At 43.6% G+C, this 25,585-nt stretch overlaps 1 protein-coding gene across 9 annotated transcripts; it reads right to left on the bottom strand.

Annotated features, from left to right (window-relative positions):
* Positions 1-857: 857 nt before the first annotated feature.
* Positions 858-25,231, bottom strand: LOC142056193 (transmembrane protease serine 11E-like). Of its 9 annotated transcripts, XR_012660255.1 has the most exons (13): positions 24,922-25,030; positions 17,393-17,472; positions 16,091-16,206; positions 15,603-15,670; positions 13,340-13,503; positions 12,597-12,635; positions 10,750-10,930; positions 10,266-10,531; positions 9,238-9,380; positions 8,120-8,832; positions 7,177-7,277; positions 6,344-6,556; positions 5,516-6,240 (listed from the first exon to the last, which is right to left on the bottom strand). XR_012660255.1 is itself a non-coding variant. In XM_075090603.1 (12 exons), the coding sequence occupies exons 4-12, from the start codon at positions 17,424-17,426 to the stop codon at positions 8,671-8,673; spliced, it is 1,173 nt and encodes a 390-aa protein (XP_074946704.1). In that variant the 5' UTR covers positions 17,427-17,472; positions 23,300-23,376; positions 24,922-25,033; positions 25,105-25,213; the 3' UTR covers positions 7,695-8,670. The 9 variants fall into 9 exon arrangements, 7 of the variants coding, with proteins under 7 accessions (XP_074946704.1, XP_074946701.1, XP_074946700.1 ...); XR_012660256.1 differs by lacking the exons at positions 17,393-17,472; positions 24,922-25,030 and adding exons at positions 858-925; positions 2,163-2,353; positions 4,521-4,666 and having other exon boundaries at positions 5,055-7,277; positions 16,091-17,146; XM_075090603.1 differs by lacking the exons at positions 5,516-6,240; positions 6,344-6,556; positions 7,177-7,277 and adding exons at positions 23,300-23,376; positions 25,105-25,213 and having other exon boundaries at positions 7,695-8,832; positions 24,922-25,033.
* Between the last annotated feature and the right edge of the window lie 354 nt (positions 25,232-25,585).

Genomic DNA, 25,585 nt, shown 5'->3' on the forward strand with positions numbered 1-25,585 from the left:
AGCCCCATTTCTTTTTCAAGTATTATAAAACTCAAAAAAAGTTTGTGCACAAAGGAAAACCTTGCTCCACCCAGAAACACACCCACACCCACAGGAACTCCAGCTCTCAATAGAGCGCTGGAGATTGATTACAAACCAATTCAGTCCAGGAGTCAAGAAAATACCTTAAAAAATTAAACGAAGGAATTCTTTCTTTTTTAATATTGTGATCACTAAACCTGTCATCCTTACAAAACACACTCCTAGAACAGAAGCAGCTTATTACATTTGGGATGTAATGCAAAGAATCATGTAGCAATTTCTGCCTAGAATGGTCAGGCTGAGGCTATGCATGGTGATCCGCTCACAGAGATAAAAGTCAGCAGCATTGTCAGTGGGTTACTAACATTAAGGTCTTCATCAGTGTTTAGAGACTACTAATTACGGTGCCCTGAGTACCCGGGCCAAGCACACTGGGGAAAGGAGCCTCTTGAAGTGTTTGCCCTGTAAGATGCACAGAAATTTCCCTAATGTGCCCAGAAGTTCAAAGGCCAGCTCTACCCACATGGGACAGGTAAAAAATATATTGCAACAGAATTAGGTATTAGCAAACAGCCAGAGTTTGAGATAAAAGTTACCTGAGATCTTGGGCTCTGCAACAAGATTTCGTGAAGACGAAGAGCATTCATTAGAAGAATACCAGGTTGCAAAGGGTTTCAAGAGGTAGTGCTAGAGGAATGGTTTTGGACAACAGATGAATGAACTGCTTGTAACTGTCAGAGCACACCAGCACAGACCTTCCTGTTGTTACTCCTGAGCATGAACAGAGATGTTCCAAAAAGTGATGATTTCCTTAAAATCAAGATTTTTTTTTTTTTGTGATCTCCTTAAAATTGAAGTAGGTCGCTTTTGTTTTCAAATTAATTGACCATTAAAATTAACTGCCCTGAAAAACAGTGGAAAATAAGGAAACACACTTGCCTGTGTCAGATTATGCAAAAATCAATTTACACAGACCTGTCTCCCAGGAACAATTGTACAGACAAGGCAACCATTAAGGAACAATTTTCCTCACAATAAATTAGCAAGCTGAAAAGTGCTTGGTATTGCATACTTTCATAGGCTCTTTGGCTGTAGGGGCAAAGAATGCCTTTAGAGAAGACCATTGGCCAGCCCCATAGCAATATCATCTTCGGAACTGACAAGCAAAAACATTTTACATAATTGTCTACCAGTTACTCAATCCAGGCCATAAATTTTAGACCAAAGACAGTGGTCAGTCATTACTTTTAAACTGAGAAGTGAATGTTCTTGCCAGTGATATTTAACAGAACTGACAGAAGGACTGTTAAACAGCATGGCCTTAAACAACCTGAACTAATCAGACCTGCTTTGAGCTGGGGGTTTGACAAGATGACCTCTGTACATCTCTCCCAATCTAAATTACTCTGTGATTCTGCAAGCATCTGATAAGACCAAACTGGTACACTGCAGTGAAATCTTTCCCTAGGACAAGTCCACTCATTTTCCATCAGCATACCTTGACAGCTCAGTTATGGCTTCAGGAATCCCCCTCCCATGAAAAACAAAGGCATTTGTCCTTCAAAATTCAGGGGAAGCTCTAAATGAGCTGCATTTCTTTATACTTTACTCCAGCTGTGGACATGCTACTCAATTCTACTGTTTCGACAAAAAACAGGTCATCAGTTTATTATCCCGTTTTCCTTTGCCACATGAAATTCCCAGCCATGGCTTTTAATAGCTGAATAGTAGAAAAACAAATCCAGAAAATCCACTAAAAGGCTAGAATTCTTCAGAGCCAATGTCATGGCTGGGAGAGAAGCCAGGTCCTTTATCTTGAGCCTTGAAAAGTCACTCAGAGCCAGATTTTATTACATGCCCATGCAGCTTTGAGATAGTGAGCATGCAGAGGCTCTCAGATGCTATAGCAATGGCCTCTAGCTCTGAAGTATGCTAGATCCTGCCCTGGTTAGTTTCCAATTAGTCCCTCTTTCCAGGCCCTTTTAACAGAAACTGATACACCTGTCTGAGATGCAGCCAGATAGGGCAGCCCAAAATACTGACAATGCTCTTAGATAATAGAAGTCCCCACTGCCAGCATCATTAAAAAAGAATTCATAGCCCATCGCTCCATCCGAAGCAAAAAGGTAGTGCACAAGTACCTGTCCTCTGCAGCTGCTCAGAGCTGCTACTTGGTACAGTGAAACAGTCCAGCCCACATTTTCTTCTAGGTGTTGCCTAGCAATCAGGCTAACAAGCCACTCTCTAAATCAACTGCACAAATCCTCTGCTCCTAGTTAAGATGCGCAGAATCTCCAAAGACGGAGACATCTTTGTATGTCTTGGACGAGGCCTACAAAGAAATAAGGCACATTAAGATAAGAATAGATCCTTCACAGGCACAGCTCAAATAAAAGAAAAGAACATTGTTTCACACATCAGAAGAACTAGAGACTTACTGGGAACACTAGCACAGATCTCTGTGGAAGACAACTCACTCAAAACAAGACCTTTCCTACAACCCTATGTCCCCAGAAAATGGTTAGCTTGGATTTGACTTCATATTATTTGTTAGCAGCTAACTTGCCTAGTGGAAGACAAATGGAGTCTGGCTCTTTGAGATGCTTTCTGCCACAGCTATTATCTGTTCCACTTTGCTCTGCAGCAGCATGCGATCTCCTAAATGTGATTCTTGTAAGCAATCATCTTATTTATCATACACTGCATTAGCCTTCAAGGCATCATAGACAAAATTAGACAAAATGAAATTCAAGCCCAAGACCTCCATTCTACAGCCATTTCAACTCTGTCTGTCCTTTCAGCCACAGTTCAGGAGCTGAGTCAGTCTGACAGGAAAATGCAGCATGCTTCATGCAGGACTGCTTAGTACCAAATGAGGGTCCCACCTGGTTTGCTGCCTCCTTGTGAGACCTGCTGGCTGAGCTCACTCTTGGGTAACCTGCTTTCTACCTAGGTGGCACAGAATGGATTGTTTTCCCTTCTGTGCCCTACTATTTTCATTGATTACTCAATCAATGGTAAGAGAGCCAGACAAGTTGGGGACAACAGCACTGGGTACTGCATCTAAGGGTCAGGCAACCCAGTGTCAGCCTTGTTTAGGTTGTTTACTAGTGCATTCACCTGTCACAGAAAGAGTTGAGTGGCAGCCAGCTCATCTGAGACACTGCAACTTAGCCATGGCCATGTACCTTTCCGTGAAGCTGCCAGGTGGTTTGAGAGAACAGAATTAGAGAGTAGCTGCTCAGAACAGGGACAGCTGGACCAGGGTGCTCAGGATCACACCCAATCGGGTTTTGCATGTCTCCAAGGATGGAGACTCCTTAACCTCTCCTGACAACCTGTTTCAATGTTCAACCATTCTCACAGTAAAAAAGTTTTTCTTGTGTTCTCACCGCCCTCTAGCATGGGAGACATTATTTCCTAAGTACAGTCCCCCCATCTAGTCTGTCCATTGGGGAAGGAATGATCCCAGTAACAGTTCCCCTTGGTATGCAGGTCGTCTCCGCTGGCCTGGATAACTGTGTCAGACTGTCTGGGTCAAGAGTCCAAAGGCTGCAGACTGCAGGTGATCCAAGGAATCTGGGGAAGGTCAGAGATGCGCGACAATTGCAGGCAGCTGACTGTTTGCATTGACTCAACCACAGATCGCTCTTTGTAAAACAGGCTCTGGATGCTAGGCTGATGGCAAGTCCCTGCTCAAGAAAGGGTCTGCCCAGTGGCACAAGTGGAAGATGGAAAGCACAGGAGCTGAGGGGACAAACAGTACATACCAAGTACAACTTTTCAGATTCACTGGGAGAAGGAAAGAATTCAGTAGCTAATCAAGTGAATCTCTTGGACCTATTCAAGTTTACATAAAAGAAAAAAAAAATTGCATTTTTGGATAACCAGTTCCCAAAAGTCTTTTTTCTGTTGTTGCGGAAACAATTTATTTGCACCTGATAAAAAGCCACCAGCAATGAATGGCAAACAAAAGTATCATTTGAGAATAGGTTCAACTAAAACCAAAAATTTACCCTAAGATAAAGCAGATTTACTGCCATTTGTTATATTTGTTTCTGAACTATTCTAACCAGATGAGCTCTGAAAAGTTTTCTCTGCAGCAACTGTGGATCAAAGACCCCAAGCAAGGTTAAATATTGACATCTATGTTTTATAGAAGCATCCTGGTTCAGCCACACATACCGAAGAACATGGGAGTTATCCTTCTGTTCAGTTCTTCACTTCAAACCCTTTGACAGAAACTCCACCCAGATAGCTGCCCCAGCCAGACACAGCCACACCAGCTGAACATATCCTTGGGTCATGGCACAGTTACCAGCTACTGTATGCTCATAAATGTTTTAAGTGTCACATACATAGCACAAAGCAGTTTTCTTCAAGCCATTAAAAAAAGCCCAGTAAAATGGGACAAAATGACTATGAACAGCCACCTTCCCATCCATAGCCAACCTGGCAGTCCTGTAATACTACAATAAAGCTGTTGCACTCCTCCTTACCCTCTCAGATAATCTCAAATTCCAAGACCATCCCTTCAGCTGTTAGGTATTATAGACCAGGATCAATGAACTCCAGCATGTTTTGTTCATCAAGAGCTTGCTCTTCTAGCTCAGAATATGCTGCAATTTGTACCAAGTTTCCCATCCTGACAGGAAGAGACAGGAAGAAATCTGATAAGTGTCTTCAATCTACAAGAATCATCAGTTGTCATGGGAGGTCAAAACGGGAGGTCAAAGCCAACAGTATCTGTATGTCACTGCAAACCACCCATCCTATCAGATTCTCAAAATTACTGCTGCTTTTACTATCTTTTTCGCAAGAAGGCTGAAAAAATGGACCAATGGTGCCAACAATACCTGACAATGTGCCCTTCCAGTCTACTTTTCCACAGGGCAAAGGTCTGGCTATGGTTTGGCAGAGAAGCAGACAAAAACTGCTCAGTCCCTTGCTCACAGCCACAGTGCACTGTACTTAACATATTTAAAGGGGAACATTTGATGCCAGCTTTCTGATGGGGGAAAAGACAAACTCACCCAGCGCTGCAGAGGCCTATGCTAAAAGCTGAGCAGCTGTAGTCTCCTCAAACTTTGCAAGGCAATCATGTAGCATCTCTGCTTCTTCAAGGCAACATGGACACCGTGCCTTGTCTTCCAGATCTGAGCTGAAACAGAGCACCACCAGCAGCCAAGAATTTAAGGCTCTTATACAATACGATTCACCCTCTAGTGGCTGACAAAAGATCTATTTGCCTGCACACAAATTTGGGTAACCTCTGGCCAGATAGGTAAATTCTGTCAAAGTCTGGATGGTGTTTTGCTCTTCTAACAGTTATGCTCTTCTAACAAGTCAATAAAACCAGGTGGTTAAGACTACATAAAAGCCAGTACATAAATACATGGTATAGGATCAGTGTAACACATTCTAAAACAGAGGAGTCCTCATCTTACAGTTGCTTAATATGATGCAGAAGATTAACAAGAACATGAAACAGAAGGCAAATTTTTAACAGGTTTTATTAAATACATATAAATTACATTCCTGTGTCATGCATGATTGTATCATCAGATACATCCCATTCTGCTTTGAGTGAAGATGTTAAACCATGGCTTTTTCATAGGAAAACATAGCTAAGAGATGAAGCAGCTCATGGCCTCATAAATAGGTGAGACTGCAGCTAAAAGAAACACAGATCTGCTAGGCCACCTAAACCAAATAAATCACTTTGGCCACCTGTATTGCTTCAGGTTTCCATAATTTCCCTCAGGAAAAGCCCAACAATGCTGACATCAGTGTAGTTTTGCCACGAGTAAGGGATTCAGACACATCACGCCCATGCGCACCAACATGCCCAGTGGATGAGGAGTGTTCTTTCAAGCACTCTTCTTGACAGTTCCCATTTATACAGCTTTGCATCACCAAGAGACCTTACAGCACGTAAACTTCCTTCGAGAAGAAACCAGATCAGAAGACTTGTTCAAGCGGCTATCAGGAAAACTCCACAAGTCAGTCTGCAATAAAGGCTCCCAAAACATACACCACGTAGATGTTGGGTCCTCTTCAGCCCCACTCCTGACGGCACTGTGCTGGCACTCGGCATGAAGGTAGATCAGGTACTGCAGCTCTCTGAGTAGATGCTTAATGCTGGTAGCTCCTTAGGCAAATGGCGAGTTCTCTTTTTCAGCCTTGTGCGCACCACTCTGGAGAATATTTAGTGCAGCCCTTGATATTAAGCAAAATGCTTAAGGCTTTCTGATTTTGTACCCAAAAGAAGCACAGCTGGAAAGTTCATCGATGCAAAATACATTTGTTGACATCTACTTACCAGTGTTGGGGAACCAGTGAGGCAGTTGGCATTTTCAAGCCTAAAAATGTTAGGTTTCCAAGTTACAGTGAAATCCAGCAGTATGGCAAAACCATTATGCCCTTTGAAATCCCAAGCCTAAAGTGCTTTGGGAACGGAAAATCCATAGCATCTTGTGAAGATGCTTTTCTTCATGAAGATCAAGCTTTATTCACAGTCCTGATAAGAAAATTGCTACCAGCAAGAAAAAAAATCATATATACTTGTCATACATAATTAAGCTTCCTCTACAAGCAATATACTTCAAAGCCATGTTCTGCTTAAGGGACTAAAATTAGTTTTGTTGGGCTCAGCAGACCTATGGAACCAGTGTGACGCTCTTTACTCTCTATGTAGAAATTAAGACACCAAGTTTTGTTTCTGAAGCTCACAACGTTCCACAAGAAAAGTTCCCTGAGAAAAAAGTTTTTAAGTGCCTGGTTCCCTGATATACACAAGTATAAAACACACAACAGCTGCAGACCCTTGTCTTTCATGCAGACCTTCTCTGGGCATCCAAATATTTCAGTACCTTCAGTGAGGCTCTAGAAAAGGCATGGTCCTCTGTACTGGCAAGCAGCCAGATCACAGGATGCATAATCAAAATACTTCTGTTAAGTCAATGGATTGCTGCTCTGTTTGGCAGCATTTGCCGCAAGCTGCATAGTCCAGAGGGGATCCCCTGATCTACCACTGACTATGTCAACTGATTTGTACTCAACTTGGAGAACAATTTGACCTTAAGGCTGTAGTCACTGAGGGCCTGTTTCCACTAGATCTTCTAACTACGAGCATGCCAAAAGCCTGCAGTTTACCTTTTCTAGCCTGGCATAAGGTTCTTGCTTGCTTGCCGCACTGGACCAGCTCCAAGTCTTGGCAGTGTGGCTGGCATCTCCTGTGCTGAGTTCTTTCTCTTCTGACCATAGAGGGAAAAGAGAGAAATTGAGTGGCTCATTATCTAGCAACTAAGACCACAGCACTTGCGGTTGTCAGGATCAACATCCACACTAAGTGTTGGAAAGAGTCTGCAGATACACCAAGGAAAACATCCTCATCCGGAATAGGCACCTTCTGCTGCTGGGGTGTAAGAAGCATTTGAGATCTACCTGGCAGACAGAAACATGGGTTCCTGAAAACAAAGTCAGACAGAAAGAGTTTGTGCAGTTGAGATCAAATGAGATACCTATGGTCTGGCAATGAGACACAGGCTATTCTTACTTCCTGGCAGAAGAGAGGAATCTTCACATAAGATTACTGGGTCAGTCGGAAGTTCTGCCCTGCTCTGAAGGAGGCAGGTATTCCCACCATAACACAAAAGGGTTTTTTTTTCTTTAGGATGCAGCTGAAGAGGGACATATTAAATTATAAAGACTTTGGACATTTGGACAGGATTCACAAGAATAAGCAGTTTGAGAGGGGGGTTTTTTGTTTGGATTTTTTTTTGTTTGCAGTGGTCATATTGAGATGGTTACAATCCTCCATCCTGCACAAAAAGTCAAGGACTTTTATTCATAGCAATACAATCTGGAAAGTTAAAAAAGGAAATTAACTCAGCCAAATACTCCGATATGACAACAGACTGGTATGAATGTAACGTGGTTTTTGGTCTTAAGTCCAGCAATCATTCTCACGGCAAATGCTGTGGTAGGGGCTGTTCACACGGAGTGATGAGTGGGCATGCATACACTTGTTCAAAGCTGGTGTTTTCCACTGATTCCTTTTTCAGGACAACACAGCAAGGAAAAATTCTCTATTCACCTAAGTAACAGTCCAACGTGACACTGGCAACAAGGACTTCTCTAAGCCATCTTCCATTCTTCATTAGAGGACGCTCCCTGGAATGACGCAGGAAAAAGCTCAAGACAAATTCAGAAGCACAGCAGCCTTGGAGTCAGAGGCTGGATTGCAGCTGGTCTACAGAACGGTTGGGCCTTGGGAGCACGCAGCAAATGGACAGGTCACATTTTAGTTATAACTTGTCTTGGATGCTGGTAAATGATTTGGCTCAAATGCTTTGCCTGGGTATAGAAGTAGGGGCCAAGACATTTGGCCACAGAGAAAAAAAGGTCAGTATATTGCATATAAAGGCAGTCGTCCGTTTGACAGAGTACTTCCTGAACAAACAGCTGTCACGTGGATCAAGTCCGTTCCTGTCTGGCTGTAGGCCAAACCAATTTCAAGTCCTAGACTACTCCATGTTGGCTGGCACTTGATCCATGACCACAAGCTAAGCCAGCAGCTGTTTAGAGGGTAGAACGTGTCAGAGGAATAGCCGTACACAGCCCACAAAACTTAACCCGCTGCAGGTTTCAGATGCCTGTTTTGGAGTTGATCCAGTTTCGATAGTAAGTCACTCGTGTGTACACTCCTGGTTTATTTGGCTTGCCACATTCATCTCCCCAGCTCACTATTCCCACAAGATACCAGATTCCTCTGGAGTTTGCATGCACCAGTGGCCCACCAGAGTCACCCTGAGGAGAAAAATGTCAACAGGCAGGAAAAAAGGAGACAGTGTTCACGTCACTAAAGCAGCAAGCCTCAAATTGTTCTGTTAGAACTGCCAGATATTTGTCTCTAGACCAAAGCTATAATTCAACCTCCACACAGTTTACTGACAAGACCGAGGCTGACAGCCGGTGCCCAATTCAGTCTCTCCCATCCACACCTTCACATATGTATTCTCTCACATGTGCATTATATATAAACATCAAGCACCTGAGTGCGGACTTCAGCCCATGAGCCATGAGCTCTTTGTTTACATCTCTCAAGATATTGAACACCATAATCGAGATTCCCTGAAGTATATTTTATTTCTAGGAAACATCACCTCCCATTCCACCTATTTCCTTTTTACTATTACCTACGAAGAGACTTACCTGGCAGGCATCCACCTGCCCCTCCAAGTATCCAGCACACAACATTCCAGGTTTGATCGCTCCACCGTACACTTGCCTGCTATTACAAGTGGCAGTGCTGATAAGTTTCACTTCTGCTTGTCGAAGATGATTAACACTATAGCCTAAAAGGACAAGTGGCATTAGAATTTGCAGACAAGGTATGCAACCTAAAACAAGAATTAGGAGTAGCCAGATTTCCCTACAGATTTTCTGCCTTTACAGGTGATGAAGGGAGCCATCCAGACAATGTCTCAGGAAGAAAATTTTTTCCCCCCTCCTGAAGTCCTTCACTTGTTTCCAGACATAACCCTTCCCCACCTTTGACCCTTACCAGATGCTCTTCAGCATAATGAGAAAAGGGATATTTGTACATGTTTCAGTGTTAAATTCCACTATAGGCTACAAGATGCGTCCTTGATGTCATTGGAAAGACCCATATGGTTAACTGTGATGTAGCTTTGGAGAATCACTATGCACCAAGAGTCTACCATGAAACACAACCTATATAGTTCAGTGGCTCTCATAAGCAGAGTTACAGTCTCATCATCTCTAACCTTACTGACATGGACTAATTTGAATGAAACTCACTCAAGTCCTTGGGTGAACTGAAGCCTGAATTACGACCAAAGAGAGAATAACTGATGAAAGCCATCATGATACATCTATGACAAAGCTGGATGGTGAAAGAACTCATGTCAGAGCTAAACTCACAGGAACTGGACCAGTGGGAACAGCAAACAGAATGTTTTCAACCAGCACAACACATGCAGCAACAAAAAACCCCGCTGCTCTTACTCCTGTATGGCTAACCTGTAGGTGTCTTCCCCTCATATTCCAATCCACTGACCAAGCCAGAAAAAGAGCAAACTAAGTCCACAAGTGTATCATTAGCACACGTGCTTATCAGCAAGTCTAATGAACTCAAAATAAAAAAAACATGCCCATAAAACTAACCGCAGTCTTCTCAGACACGTGTGACAGGGCACGCAAAGGCAAGAGACACTCACCATCATTCTCCAAAGCTCCCCAACCTGTGACAAAGCAGGAAGCATTGTCTGGGAAAACGTGAGATGCTTCAGGAAGACAGACACTGTGCACATCACTCGTGAACTCAATAGCAGAGGCAAGTTCCACAACAGCCACATCATAGTCATGATTAAAAATGGAGTTGCTGTATCTTTCATGAATGATAATTCTTCGGACAAATTTTTTCTGTTTTGGAGGTCTCAGCAGAGTTCCAAAGCTGGCAGTCCACCTCCGAGGGTCTCCTCCTCTGTAAGATATTTGAGATTATGTCACAGCCACACAAAACAAGATCCCCAAAGGAGCTTAGCTCTCTATTTAAGCATCAAAATGCAATGTGGCCAGGTTTGTCTAACAGGACAGAGAAGAGCCAAACTTCATTATCTTTCAGACATTAGTAGGCCATGAAAGGTCAGAGCACCCAAGAGTCTTAAGGCCTGCAGGATCAGAAAGGTGCTGATGACTTACCCTCTAAAGCAGTGGGCTGCAGTCACTAGCCACGTATTACTGATCACTGATGCACCACAGCGATGGGTCCCATCAAGCTGAATACTAGCCTGCCACGGCCATTCTCCATCCTGCGCACGCTGCCCACCAACTATTCTCTCCACTCCTGTGAAGGAGAATGTGTGTCTTCGTATTCCACAGCCTGTCAAAGAAAAGGCAGCTCTGCTTTAGCTGATTGAGGGAAATCATGGTGCTGCTTTGGGAAAGGCTCACACATGTCATGGTTACAGGCATCTCAGGATAGATGTGGGGTATAAACAAAGAAATCTGGTAGAAAAGTCACTACTTCATTAAGCCAGTTTTCAGACACACAAGCCCACGTGTACTCCCATGGGAACTGAAGGCTGCGTATCTGAGACACTGTTTATTATTCCCAGTTGTAACTGTTTACCTAGTTATAAAAACCAATATTGCCTCTACAGCCCTTGCTTGCTTTGATATTTAACCAGAGCTGCACAGAGGGAAAGGTAATGTACATAGCCAATAGTGTGTCTGTGCATACAGGTACCACACAGATTATTAGGCACAAAGACAGGCACTGTCTTTGTGCCTAATTAAGCTAAGCATTTACATTCATACAGCTTTCATAACAGCATGTAAGTCAGTTTCATCTAAAGAATAAACCTCACTTGGTACTGCATAAAAAAAGAACATCCTTAGGTGGTTTGGGGGTTTTTTGTGTGGCCTTCTTTAAAAAGACTTCTTAAAAATTGAGTATGAAAATACTGGGGAACCCCCACATAAACAACCACACCAGTGCAGCTCTAGGCTTTAATACACACATCACCACCAAAATATGCACAAGACAGACACTGCGTATCACTTGCAAGCTCAGTGGAGGCAATCTTCCATTATTTGTAACGTTTCACCTGCATAGCAAAGGCAAGACCAACATAATCAGCATAGCTTTAAGTGTCACAGAATTGCTGAAGACTAGTTTGCAAAAAACCACCAAACAAAACAAAAACCCCACGCACAAACTAAGCAAAAAGGATTTTGTCAGGTCACCTCCAGGTCAGCCTTTACAATAGCAACAAAAAAATAGTATCCTCTTCCTCCAACAGTTTCCTTATCACCAATGCGCCAACAGCACAGTCATTTATTACTCAGTTGGAAAAAGTTAGATTCAAACCAGTTAATTCTCAGAGTCCATTTAAAGATGGAAAGCTAACAGGCAAAGGCTCCAAGACCATGCAGGGGACTGATACAGTCCCCTGGGATGGGACTTATGCTGTGTCCCTGTTTCCAGTGGAGCTTTAAGACCTCATGAGGGAGCACAGAACAGGAGAAGGCCTGGGAACCTGACCCCCTTCCAAGGCTGTGCCACTGCCTTGCTCTCACTGCGGACAGCTCTTCTCCCTCTCCCGCCCTCTGGCCCTTCCTGGTACATTGCAAGGTTTAGCTCAAATCTGACAGACAGCTATTGCCAAACCTTTCTTCAGGGGGGAGGGGGCAGGAGGGAAAATGATTTTGGAGAGATTCCAGCAAGAATCTCAGCCCACAGCAGTTACAGTCTTTGTGCAAAGCTCACTAACAGCAGCTCATCTACATGCCCCTACTTCCCATAACCAACATTAAAGCAAGTGCTTCCCACCACCAAGTCAGAATGTCTGATTCTGCAAACACTAGAGCCAGCCTGACTGCAAGGAAATGATCTGAAGTATTCCCTGTCTCATGCACTGTCTACTGCTCTAGTATCTTTAACAAGTTTTTTTTTTCAACTTGCGTCTCAAAAGTACAACAATCTTTTAAACACAGAACCTATAACACAATGTCCCTGGACCTTTCTACAGAGCATTCGTACTTACAGTTGTTTAAAAGGTTATCTCCCTTTTCCTTGTTCAACTCTGAAATGAAAAGCAAACACCACAGTGAGTATATCTCATAATTCTATGTGATCTAGCACAGACTCCCTCCCTGTACCCAGCAAACACAAATTAAATGGCTTGCACTGCTGCGTGGAGTGACAGTATGGTAAAAGGAGTAATTTGCTCTGCTGAATTTCAATTAAGCCTCTGTTCCTCACAAAGTGTAAGGCCAAAGGGTACACCTTTCTTGCCTTTGCTCAAAGCTAACAAAAGCAGCAGGTAACTGCAAGTAGGTACAAGTAGGTATTGTCTATATGTGCTGGTGGCCGTGCACAATAAACACCTACATGCATTTGTTCAGGTTCAGTATGACAAGGTGGTCAGAACAGTCTTCACAAATCCTCAGTTCTGGGATTGACTGGATCTAAACTGTAATGTTACTGATTTCTTTCCTGCAAAAGGGGATGGACAACAACGACTCTCATTCAACAGACCTAGGTCACACAGACAGCCTCTGATGCACAGAGGAGAGCTCACACTCATAAATCAGTGCCAGTATGCTTTAGTTCTTTTTAAGCTACTTCTTCCAAGTTCCTGGGCTGTGAGCCCTTGCACACAATTTCGAGAAGGCAAATGAAGACGAATAGCCCATGTTTGCATACAGAAGTGAAACACATTGCACTAAGAACAGCAAAGTATGAGGAACAAATTCCAAACTAAAAACACAAACCTAAGGCACTTGCCTGTGAGCTTAAGGGTAGACAGGTCAACATTCAAGAATGTGGAGCTTGTTTTTAGCCTTCTGTGTAATGCATGGTTGATGTGACCCCAGCTCATTGCCATACTGTCAGCTGAGGCAAATTTAAATACCAGAACAACAGATGCAAGCACTCCACCAGGATCTGGGCTGCAAACCAACAAAAACAAAGTGGTGTTATTCTCTCTTTGCCCACTAATCCTCTTTTTTCTGCTTTGCGCCATCTGCATTCTTTATATGAGAATAGGTCTGCTCTGCACAGACATATAGAACAAATAGCGTAGCTGTGCACAAGTGAAGGAAGATGACGACATGTCAGCAGGCAGCAAAAGGCTTGGTTCTTGCTATAACAATTATCAGAGGAAATTTTCTGGGAACAGTTATAAGCAGCACAGCTGAGAAGTAGAAGGGGGATCGCTCACTTTGGCCTCCACACAGCTCATTGTCAGTAGGACAGATGGCAGTAGGAACAATACAACAAGTTAAAACCCTTCAGCAGACACCCAACAGGCCATTCCTAACAGCCATTCTAAAGACCCAGTTTAGAGCCTCAGAAGCTGAAAAGGTCTTTTGACATTTCTTTCCATTTAAGTCACTTGACCATATATTGGCCAGTTAGCCCCACTGTATCTAGAGACAAAAATCTCAACAGTTTGGGTTATCAGAGCAAAGCATGATCACTTACTGTCAGTAAAAAATATTGAGCCCAATATTTCAGACTAACAGTCTAAAGGAAAACCAACTGAAGCACAGAGGGAAAGACAGCAGAGATGTAGCTGAGCTGGTCCAGTGTCTAGCTACACAACAAGGTATCTGTAATGAAAACAAGCTTGGAAGAGGTGCACTGTTTTGTCAGCCTAAAAAGTATAAAGAGGTTGCTTGAAGTCTAGCTCCACAGTACTATAATTTCAGTTATGTATGGTGTGGGAGGCTTGTGGAAGAAGCCAGCAGCAGAAAACAGTGTAGAACACCTTAAGGAAATGACTCATTCCAACTAGAGACAGGTGAAGACAAGAAAGCCCATAAGTGCTGTGAAGGACATTTGTGGGAAGTCTGGCATTCTTGGCTGTCTAGGGAAAACTATTCCACAGCAGATTTGAGCCTTATAGGAATACAACTCCAAACCAAAGTAATGTGAAGAGGAGGGAAGTGATGGCTCTTATCACTGAGGGTGGTACATAACTACAGCAAAGAGAGGAAAGACTTAAGAGCTCTCACACAGGATCTTTGTACCTGTGTCCCCCACTTGCCTCCTTCCCTCAACTCTGTATCCAGGTATCTCACAGTGAAATCATTTAATCCTTCACACCTTTTCAGACAGGGAGGAAAATAGTGACCTGCTGTACACCATGCAGAGGGGCAAACACTAGCCTGAGCTTCCACAGGAAGCATGGAATAGAATAAAGAGCTGACTCTACATCTCTCAAGCCCTAGTAGCAAAGACTGGGATCACCTTGTAATTCAGTTACTGCATTACAGTCACAAACAACTGGTGTTCAGTTAATCAATCTGCAGAAGGCCAAATTTCTCTTCCTTGCTGACCTCTGAAGGTAACTCTTCTAGTTTCAGCCAGGATAGAGTAAATTTTCTTCCTGGTAGCTGGCATAGTGCTGTGTTTTGGATTTAGTATGAGAATAATGTTGATAGCAACAACTAAAACAAGTGTGTTAAGTAGCGCATACACTAGTCACGGACTTTTTCAGCTCCCCATGCTCTGCCGGGTGCACAAGAAGCTGGGATGGAACACAGCTGGGTCAGCTGGGATATTCCATACTGTATGACATCCTGCTTAGTTATAAGCTGGGGGAGTTGGCTCTGGGGAACACACACCACTGCTCAGGATTTGGCTGGGCATCGGTCAGTGGGTGGTGAGCAACTGCATTGTTCATCACTTTGTATATTCTTTTATCATTGTTATTTTCCCTTCCTTTTCTGTCTTATTATACTGTCTTTATCTCAACTCACAGATTTTACCTTTTTTTTTTTTTTCCCCTCTTGATTCTCGCCCCCATCCCACTGGGGGGATGTGGCATGCGTGGTGTTTAGCTGCCTTCCAGGTTAAACCACAACAGTAACTGAGCCCTCAGTGTTGTGAGCACCAAAAGGAGAGTGACAGCCAGCCAAGACTTAGCCACCTTGCTAGTGTAATCCAAATATGAACAACCAGGCATGTTCCCCATATGGTCAAGGGGTAGGAAGAAAGGATATTTATCACATCCATGCTTATTCCTGATCTTCACATTACTTACCTTAGACTGACAACATGGGACCTGATGTACCTTTTACTCAGAAAGGACTCCTTGAATACTGTAGATATCTGTTAAGGGAAAAGAGTGTGCTGAAATATACCTATAATATGTACATGGTCTCAAGATATAACAGTCTTGTGACCTCCAAAGCACAAGAAAATGCCTTCAGATCTCCACCTCTACACCAAAGCTATCACTTTGTTCTCCATCAGAGAATGCAGAACCAAAATAAACAGCTGAGCTGGCTGATTTTGCTGTCCCTCTGCTCTGTGGGTGCCTGTTCCATCATGGGGCTGCTGGAACAGACAGCACCTGTGCCTACCATCTGCTTGCACACAGTCACCAATGCATCTTTAAACAACTACAGCGAGGGTTGAAAGATAAGGCCAGCCACATAAGGATGAGGCACAATCACCTCTGACTACTTCCAATCACACAATCACAGAACTCTTCACTATAGGTCAGGCAGAAATAGAGACATAGCTTACCATGGTTTCAATCTCTTGGCTCAGGTGCCTGAACTCTTCTGTGGTTTGCCTTTCGTACTGAGGATTGTACTTGACATTGGTGATTAGGAAAGATGCATTGTAGTATCGGTCCTGATCTACAGAGGAGAAAAGGAAAGGTGGCTGATCTCCTTCAGTACAATTCAGACATGCACAGCACCTCACAGAGCATGGCACAAGTAAGGCTCCCAAGCTCTCGCTGTGACCCTGTAAGCTGTGGAATTACAGCTTTAGCACTTTGGGAAAAGGCAGCTCTGGACCGTCTTGTTGCTCCATGGACCAGCTAGGGGCTCATTTCTACTTTGAGGACCATCCCAAGCAGCTCTAAATTACACTCACTACAACATTTCACTGGGGACCATCTTATCAGCCTGAGGTAAGCACAGCACGAGACACACGAGCCTACAAGTGCCCCTTCTGACTCAGTAGACACACTCACTCCTCCCTAGCTGCACTTTGGCATGTCCCTGCCCTTCTGAGAGGCAGGTGGCCCAGAGCTGTTAGCATCCATTCAGCAGCCAGGTTAAGTTTAAAACCTGGTTCTTGGGTGAGCGGCAGAGGGGCCCCATAATGCAAAGTCAGCAAAAAGCAAAGCCAGCTCCGCCACTGCTCTGTCTAATGTCCTAATGCAAGCCACAGCCTTGTCAACTCTCGGTGAGCTGTGACAGCAACACGATTAGTTCCATCCCAGCAGGAAGGCACTTCAAAACCCCCCACATTCGTATCTCAGACTGGGAATGGAATGGCTTGGCTTCATTCATCTGCTACCAAAACTGGGCCCTTGGCAACCAGGACTGATTCCTGGGCTCCAAAAAGCCTAAACCTCTGCCATCCCTCTCTCTGGAATATCCTCAGCTAAAGGTGCCAGGTTCAGTTTCTGCAAAAACCCTGTTCAAGACCAAGCTTACTATGCGTAGCCTGAGTACTAGACACACCCCTGGCTTACACAGAAGACTGCTAGCCTTTGGTAAACCATGATTGGTGGAGGCACCAGGGCAAGACAAGAAACAAAGAGGGACAAAACTTAAAACCGTGCTTCAAGTAAATGATATTTTAAGTATTCTTGCAGGTTTTCTGATCAATTCAGATCTTGAATAGGGTCTAGTAGGCTTTCTCCTGTGGATTCTATACCAGGGTGAATTGTATACCTCAATCATCAAGGAAGACCACAGTAGCAAGTGAAACACAACAAATCCCTTTAGACTTGGTGACAACAAAAAGAGTGATGCACTTACCATGGCACAAAAAAAATGTAATCAAGCCAATGATGAGGGCTAAACCTACTATGACCGACACAGTGATGACTGCTATTTTCCATGGCTCTATACGGTTCGTTGCTCTGTCCATCTGGATCGCTATCTGCACTGAAAAAAACAACATGGAGGAATTAAACTCTATTACAAAGACAATAGTATATCCTGAGCCAAATCATATCTGGCACAGCTTAGCTCAGCTGACAAACCTCACAGAATGAGGTAGGTTGGGAAGGACCTCTGGACCTTGCGGGTCTGGCCTTCTGCTCAAACCAGGTGCCCCTACAGCAGGTTGCTCCAGGCTTTGTCCAGCCATGTTTTTAGTATCTCCAAGGACTGAGATCTCTCTCAGGAGTCCTGGTCCAGTCTCTGACCACCCTTATGGCAAAAACTTTTTCTTTATATTTATATATTTAGTCAGAATTTCCGGTGTTCTAACTCGTCTTCGTTACTTCACATGCACCCCTAAGAAAAGCCTAGAGTTGTGCAGGTATTGCTAGTAGAGGCAATTTCCATCAGGAAATATTACACAGATTTCAATTGCAGCCCATGCAGGTGCTTAAATTGAACATAAATGTAATAATTTATGACTGATGAAATAACCTCTGCACCAAGAATATGGTAGACTACCAGAGATGCCATATAACATACAGCTCTGAGTCATTTTCAGTTGGTATGAGTAGTAACATCTATTGATCCTTTACAGGGTTTGGGTTTTATTGCACCAAAACCACAGGTACACTAAAAGAAGCCACATTCTGTGTCCAGACAGTCTGTCAGAGAGAAGAGAAACAGCTGTGCGTGTGTAAACGCAGTATGGCAACATGACCCAGATTTGGCGACTTGCTGAAAGCCAACAGCAGACCTGTAAAAGGGTTGGGAACTTGACTTAAATATGGACAAAGGCACATAAGCCTTTCTCCTCCACTTATTCTCTTGCTTAATGCTGCACAAGAGGACATACCAGGAAAAATGCATTTTTGCAGGCATTCTCAGTAGCTTTGTTGTAGTATGATGCAAAGCCTTAAGCACAACTATTTCAGATCCCCAGTAATTCCACAGCACACTGTAGTAACTGTCGTCATGCCATGCACTGAGTCTTTACATCATGGTTGGTATTTATACAGGATATCAGAAAAACACATGGATAATCTCTCAAAGGCACCTGGAGTGACAAATGGCAGCAGCCAGCTCTGGAGAGGAGGGACTCAGCTGGCTAGCCACCATGCTGTTTTACACCCACTGATCCATGTTTGTACTGCTGTGGACCAGAGATAGAAAATACTATTCTCCCCTTTTCAGGCTTATGGCACAACCATTTCTGAGCAACCTTTAAGAAAACAATAATAGGAAGTGGCAGAAATGTGGCAAAGAAGAAATCACAGTGAAAGCAGAGCAGGATACCAGCAGAGGCTCCATCTTAGGAAATGAGCTGAAGGGGCAGGTAAGCAGTGAAGGTAAGGGTATGATGCACAAATCCAAGACAGCAAAAGACAGTGAAGTGATGGGAGAGGAGAATGGGGTTATACACTTTGCCCTGAGGGCAAGAGAGCGGAGCAAAGCTATGTGGAAGAGAGGGTAAGCAAGGCACATCAGTAAAAAAAAAAAGATAGAGCCACAGAGGAAGCAGTGGAGAGGTCTGCACGTAGTGATGCTGTGCTCTGCAGGTGACGGAAGTTAGAAGCAAATCAGAGTTTAATCTCCACATGTAAAAGTTTACTTTTGGGTAGTGAGAGTGCTGGCAGGTATCCCAGTCCATTGCTTAAGAAGGGAAGCAGGCAAGTTTTTACCCACTCAAAATGTTAAACAGGGTAGCTTCAGCCAGCACCACAACTGCAGATGGTCACAAGCAGCAGCTTAGTATTACCAAAATACACAGCACAGGTGATCAGGATCAAGCCTTCTACTTCAGAGTCACATGCTACAGAGAAGCCTAGTACCTCTCCTTCTGTTGTGACTGCTTTTTTGGGGCAATGCACAGTTCAAGTTTTGCCCAAATCTAGCTGTCTCCCCGCTAGACTGGATTAGTCCCCTCATGGCAAGGCTCTGCAAAACAGACTGTAGGACATTTGATAGAATCTGAAAGCTTAGGCTGGCCAAGATTACTTTCTTTAGAAACTGCAAGTTACAGTAAGCACATAATACACACACACACTAGAGCTCAGCTGGTTCCATGGAGGCCTTGACTTCTCACCATCTAGATGTTCAATGTATACACTATCCATTACCCCTGAGGGTTTAACAGATGCAGAGAATCAGATAAAAGCCCAAGACCAGGGGACAGTCCTGCCTCAGTTTAACATGCTGCAGCTTCCTGCCAAGCATTCCCATCCTCATCTCAGCTCATGGCCTTTCACAGTCCCAGCTCATGTAATTCCAGCATACCTCATGGGCAGTCAATTACTGCCCTTGAGAGCAAGCCCCTTGGGCTAACCAGAACAGACCACTATGGCAGTATACCCGTGCCCCTCCTTAGCTAGCCACCTCTCATATTTTAAAGATTCTGCTTTAACATCTGACTTTGCTCTCTTCACTGGAGAGCTTTTGCTCCAGCTCTCCCCACCCCAGTGTGCTTCCACCTGAATGGCAATGTGAGCAACATCCCTCCACTGCTCTTGACACAAAGAACACACAGCACATCCCTGATGGCTTATGGCTGACTGCAGATACTGAGGCAGCAGCACTCTTATTTCATAACCACAGGCTTTCTTGAACAGTATACAGATAGATTTCCTCAAGATGTGGCCTTGTGCCTAAGCTACAAAAGCTTAAGGTTCACACTTGAGAACGAGCGTCTTGCTGCCCATGGGACTTGTGCTCTCGCAGGCAGCACCACCCTCCATTTCAATCTGCCTTCTTCCTTTTTGTGCAGACACCAGCTACATTGACAAACACCGGTGGCACAGACCCCTTTCTCCTCCACAGGTCAGATTTGCAAGGGGAAACAGATACCTTAGGAACTGCTGCAGTGATGGGGGAAATGGAAACATGAGACAGAATAAAAACTCTTCCACTTCTGATACTGACTTCACTTTATATTTTTTAAGAAAACAGTTTAAAGGAAGCACTTCCATATATTTCTACATTCATACAGGTAATTAATTTGTATATAGGATATATAAATTAAAAGCTGAAATCTCTCTTCAGACCCAAAACAGTTTCCTCCCTTTAGCAGGATGCTCTCAACCTCCATCTTGCTAAGTTAAGTACCAGAACAGGAAAAAATCCTTTGTGCAATGGAAGCACCGAGTCCCATCACCTCCCACATCACACAATTGCCATTATGTATCTTTCAACAGCAATGCCTGTGTGCAGGACCCAGCTCAGCAGTGGTTGCTTTTTTTTTTACTATTTTATCAGCAGACATGCTAGTCACCAGTTGTGCAGAAGGGCTGGGAAAGAAAAAGTCTCCTGTTTTTAGCTTTTTAGGAAATACCTAATCTTTTGCCACCCATTTCAGGAATCAGCATGAATGCAGGGAACAGATGGTCTTGTTTGGCCCCAAATCAGCTATCTTTTACTCTTTGAAGAACAGCTCAAGTGCAGGCAACACCAAATATGTATTGCTTGTATTAGAGCAGCGTGTATTTCCAGTAGTGCCCAGGAATTCTGGCCTTTGACACTGTCATGCTGCGGTTTGTATTCACGGAAAAAAACACACTCAACAACTAGGTCTGGTTTTGAGTCTGCCTCTGCTAAAACCTCCCAGGATGTATAGTGAAAGACAGTTCTCATTCAGGTTATGGTTACCTCCACTCAACGCATTCAGCCATTAATCACACATATTACACCTCCAACTAGCTCCTTTACTCCTCCCAGCCTTTTTGGTTTTGTGCCATGGAGGGCAGGATCATCATACTCTACCAGAATAATCACCTGACAGGGATTCCTGTGCCTGGGACATCCATCTCCATAGTTAAACAGTTCAGTAGCAGGTGAAACCCCCTGTTTCGGAATCAGACTTCTGCATGGTCTTCTCTGCACTCTAGTAATGAAGAAAACTCTGGGTGGTTACTAACCACTCAGCAACACTCACTGGCCAGAGAAAAACTGATCCTCTGCAGTGCTGATGAATGCAGAGGCATATATGATCTCACCAAGTTCAACCACAGATGCATCCTTTCTGTCATCTTGTGACAAAGAGGCACTGCTTAATAGACAGATGTTCTCCTCAGAAGACCCCCAATACCACAGCTGTCTGTGTAGTGGCCTTCCAGAGTCAGATATTGTGTATAGCCTCACATTTCTTGCTTCCTTATGCCACACACTGATTTTTCTACTTCCCAAACTCCAGTCAGCTGTGAATTAACTCTCAGGGGGGGCAGATAGGGGAGTTTGAGTAACACCAACACATTAATTCTCCAGCAAGGATGAGAATAACCTTCATTCCTCAAGAACAAACCTTTAAAAAGAGATGAGAAGCCAGACTCCACCAAGAGACCTCAAAGGCTGTCCTCTCTGCTCTGAAAACTGCCTCCTCACAGTCTGCGTCTGGCAGCTTTCAGTCTGCAGTGAACTAGCGAGATGTTTCAAACCCAAGAACTTTTAGTTTGGTACAAACTGCTTATCTTGGCAATACTATGAATATACATTAGATCTCCTCCAGCAATCCCTGTTCTCATTTAAAACACACTTCATTCCCAAGGAGCCCAAGACAATCCATGGAAACAGCAGCACCTGACAATTTTATATCACAGTTCATTTAGGTCTGGAAATGCAAACTATTAAGTCTCCTAGTTTACACACCTGAGCCAAAGAATGTGTTTTGACCACTAAAAAGTTGTTCCGTACCGAAAAAAAATTAACTGTCTTGGAAATAACTATGTTTGTATAGAATTAAGTTATTTTAAACACAATAAAGTTGTGTTTAGAGAGACATTTTTTAAATCAAGCCTCAATACAGGATATTTTAATAAGTGAAATACAGCAAGAAATAAAGCTACATTAATAGTTATTGCCACACTGGGAAGAAGAGTTGTACTGAAATTTTACAGAGCTAAAATGTCTGGTCTTCCTTGTGAAACACCAAGGAGAAAATGGATAGGATTCTAAGCTGGGTTTCTGATCAACTCCAAATTAATTCTTTACCTTCCAGTTTGGAACATTTACCCAAAAACAACCATCCATGTCCTAAGAAAAGGCCCTAGTCACCGAGCTGCTGGATAAACAGAACATGATAGCTGTCCCCTGATTTACAGATCTGCCCTTGATATTATTTGACTTCTTAAGCTAAGCCCTCATAGCATCCCAGCCTAGATTTGCTTTTAGATAAACCTGTGTTTTCTGGCACCAGCTGTTTACTGAAGGTGTTTTGCCATGCTCTGCATAGAAGAAAACATGCAACCTCTTCTATCTGCTGCTGTCTTCCTACAATAAATTATTATATTTTTATTATTGTACCCCTGCTCACTGATATTCCAATACTCTCAGAAGAGCCGGTGGCAGAGCTTGGGTGGCACATCTGCTGATGAGGGTCTCTCCACATTTATAGCCATGACCAGTTTTTCCATTCAAAGACAGATTCAAGCACATCCCTGCAATCACTCTTCCTAGAAATGGGACTTTTTAACATGACAACTGAACAGACTAATCTGCTGGCCTGGTGAGTGCGATTTGAAAATCCAGACTAGGTCCCTGAAGTTTTCTACCTTGCCAGGGTGGTTGGGAATGGCAGCAACTGAAATACATCTGGCTTAGTCCAGGAGTCCTGTAGCAAAAGCACAGGACCACAAAGCAAGACGTGCTAATTCCACTCCCACCTTTGCCACAAGCAATCACACCAATCTAATGCTTCTCCTCCACTCTTATGGCATACTCAGGACACACACTTCTAAGAGAATGTAACAACAACCTCTACTACTTTGGGCATCGAAACAGAAGCAGGTAGTGCCTGCCTAAGTACTGCAAGACCCTTGTTTGGATGAGGTGAGTTACCTACCAGCCTCAGGCACTCCATGTTTGATATCTCCCAAAGCAATTCTGATACAATGGAAGACTTCCAAACCTTGAAGGGATCTGCTGAGGGAAACAAAATGTGTGTGGTGTTCTATGCGTCACACTGAATCAGCCTGATCTCCCCACACCCTCGAACATCCCACAAAAACAGTAGGTGCTGCATGCCACCCCTCTGCAGTCAGATATACCATCACTAATGTATTTGCCACTTACTAATTGAGCTCCTCCCCTTAACCATCCAATTCTACCAAGGTCTTGCTGCTTCCCAGGAGTACACTTCAGCTGGGCAAATCTTCAGCTCCAAATACTGTCCTTGTCATTTACATAAAGATTCAATGGCAGCAGTCTTTGGGATGTGTTAACTCAGAGCTTACCAGTAACTATATCCATTATGCCAAAATGCTGCTCATACAGCCTTCCCTGACTATCTGATCACCTTTGCAAATCAGCACAAAAGGTTTGCTGTTCCTTACTCTCTATCCATTTTGCATACAGCTTTTTGGAGGTTATAAGCTCTTTAATTGTTGGGATAAAGCTAGCCTCCCAAAGTACTAAACAGTCTGTGGGACATAACTGTAATGCTGACAACTGAAATATCCTTGATCAATAATGCATCTTTCTACAGCTGACTACCACAGCCAACATCTTGAGAAAGACTCCCATGTCCTGAAATAGGCCTTAGTAGACTAGGAGGGCTACTCACTACACAAGGACTTTACAATCTGCATAAGCATTTGAGAGGCCATGCCAGCGTAAAGGAAATATGAAGTACGTGCCCACAGATTGCAGTCAGTGTAGGATAAGGTTCAGTGACTTCCACATCATCTTTACCTCTCAGACTTCCATATCCAGCTGCATTGGTCATAGACAAAAGTATCTTATCCTGTTAGTTCAGCAGTCCCAGAATACAGCAGTACATCTCTGCTTTTCAGCCTTTGAAAAACCTCTGTCTGCCTCCCTTTGCCACGCTTTGACTGGTTGAAATCTACTCCAGAAGCAAGACACCAAGCAAGCCATTTTAGTCTTTGTGGAGTTTCAGTTTGATTTTAATTCCAAGGCAGGGTGGGTAAAATGGGCTGGTGCCAGATTTGGTGTGTTTCCAAGCTGATTCTGCACAGATTAACACTTCACCGGCTCCATAAAAAGCCCACGAAAATAAACAAGAGCACAAGAAGCTACTTGTACCTACTTTACTCCACTCACCCTCTTGTATCATGCTATTAGCTCAGTGGTTGTGACTGCAAAACGTTCTAACCACATTAGCACAAATAGCAGATCAGAGTCAGGGTGCAGTGAGATGACTCTCACCTGCTCCCCTGCCACAACCTTCACTGGCCATAGGCAACCTTGATTTGTCACCATACCATGCTGTAGAGGAGCTGGAGAATTCTCAGAAAACATATGCATTTTTGGGTAAGGAGAAAGGGTGAAATATCAGAAGGATTACTGAGGCACGGAAGGCAGCTCAAATCAGGAGTAAGCTCAGAGCTAGTGCCATTCTCCCCACACCCTCGGTCAAAGCTCAAACTGCCCTATAAATCTATGCATGATATAGCCATGCTGCCCAAACTACCAAGGAACAAGTCAGAAGGCTGTGGCACTCACCTCCAGGTACCACTGAGAGGTCAGCAAGAAGCTCTTCTGTCTAGGAGATGCACTGTGTCGAACACCACAATGCACTGTGCACCATCTCAGCATAGACTTGAGGCTTTATCTGCTGAATTAGGAAAGGAGTCATAGGCAAGTCAGAACAAACAAGTCCAGCAAGTCTCAGTGACAGAGGCTTACCCAGTAGCATGATTCCTCCCCTAAAACAATAACAATACTCTTCTTTCATCACACCTTTCATCCAGGAATCCTGAAGCCTTTTCAGAACGTAACTACACCCTGCAACACCCCGAATCAGAAGAGCCATGAAAATTTTGCAAGTACACGGAGTTTATTTCCTTCTTTGGTATAATCAGAAACAAATCAGAAAATATGGGCAGGACCAATGCAGAAAATTTGCATGTTCTAAACAGACAGTATTCAGTCCCAGGCCAGATATGGACCTGACCTAAATTGATGTCAAGTCAGTGGCACGTGCATTTTAACTCTCTTGAACTTCCTTGAAATTGGTCATTTGGTCAGACAAAAACTTGCCCCCATAACAACAGCTACATTCAAGTTTGTCATTATTCCTTAATTCCTTAGACATTCATTTTAATTGTGGCCACCTAGCCACACACACATTTCTGTCATGGAAAAATTCTTCTAGGTCATAAATATT

Source organism: Phalacrocorax aristotelis, chromosome 4 (genome assembly GCF_949628215.1).
Source record: "Phalacrocorax aristotelis chromosome 4, bGulAri2.1, whole genome shotgun sequence".
NCBI lineage: Eukaryota > Metazoa > Chordata > Aves > Suliformes > Phalacrocoracidae > Phalacrocorax > Phalacrocorax aristotelis.

Excerpts from the sequence above, each read along its gene's own strand:
- LOC142056193 (XM_075090598.1), bottom strand. Across the intron at positions 16,207-17,343 it reads TACATTTTTTTTGTGCCATG|ATCAGGACCGATACTACAAT; the intron begins GTAAGTGCATCA and ends TCTCCTCTGTAG. Across the intron at positions 10,931-12,596 it reads AGATAACCTTTTAAACAACT|GCTGTGGAATACGAAGACAC; the intron begins GTAAGTACGAAT and ends TTTCTTTGACAG.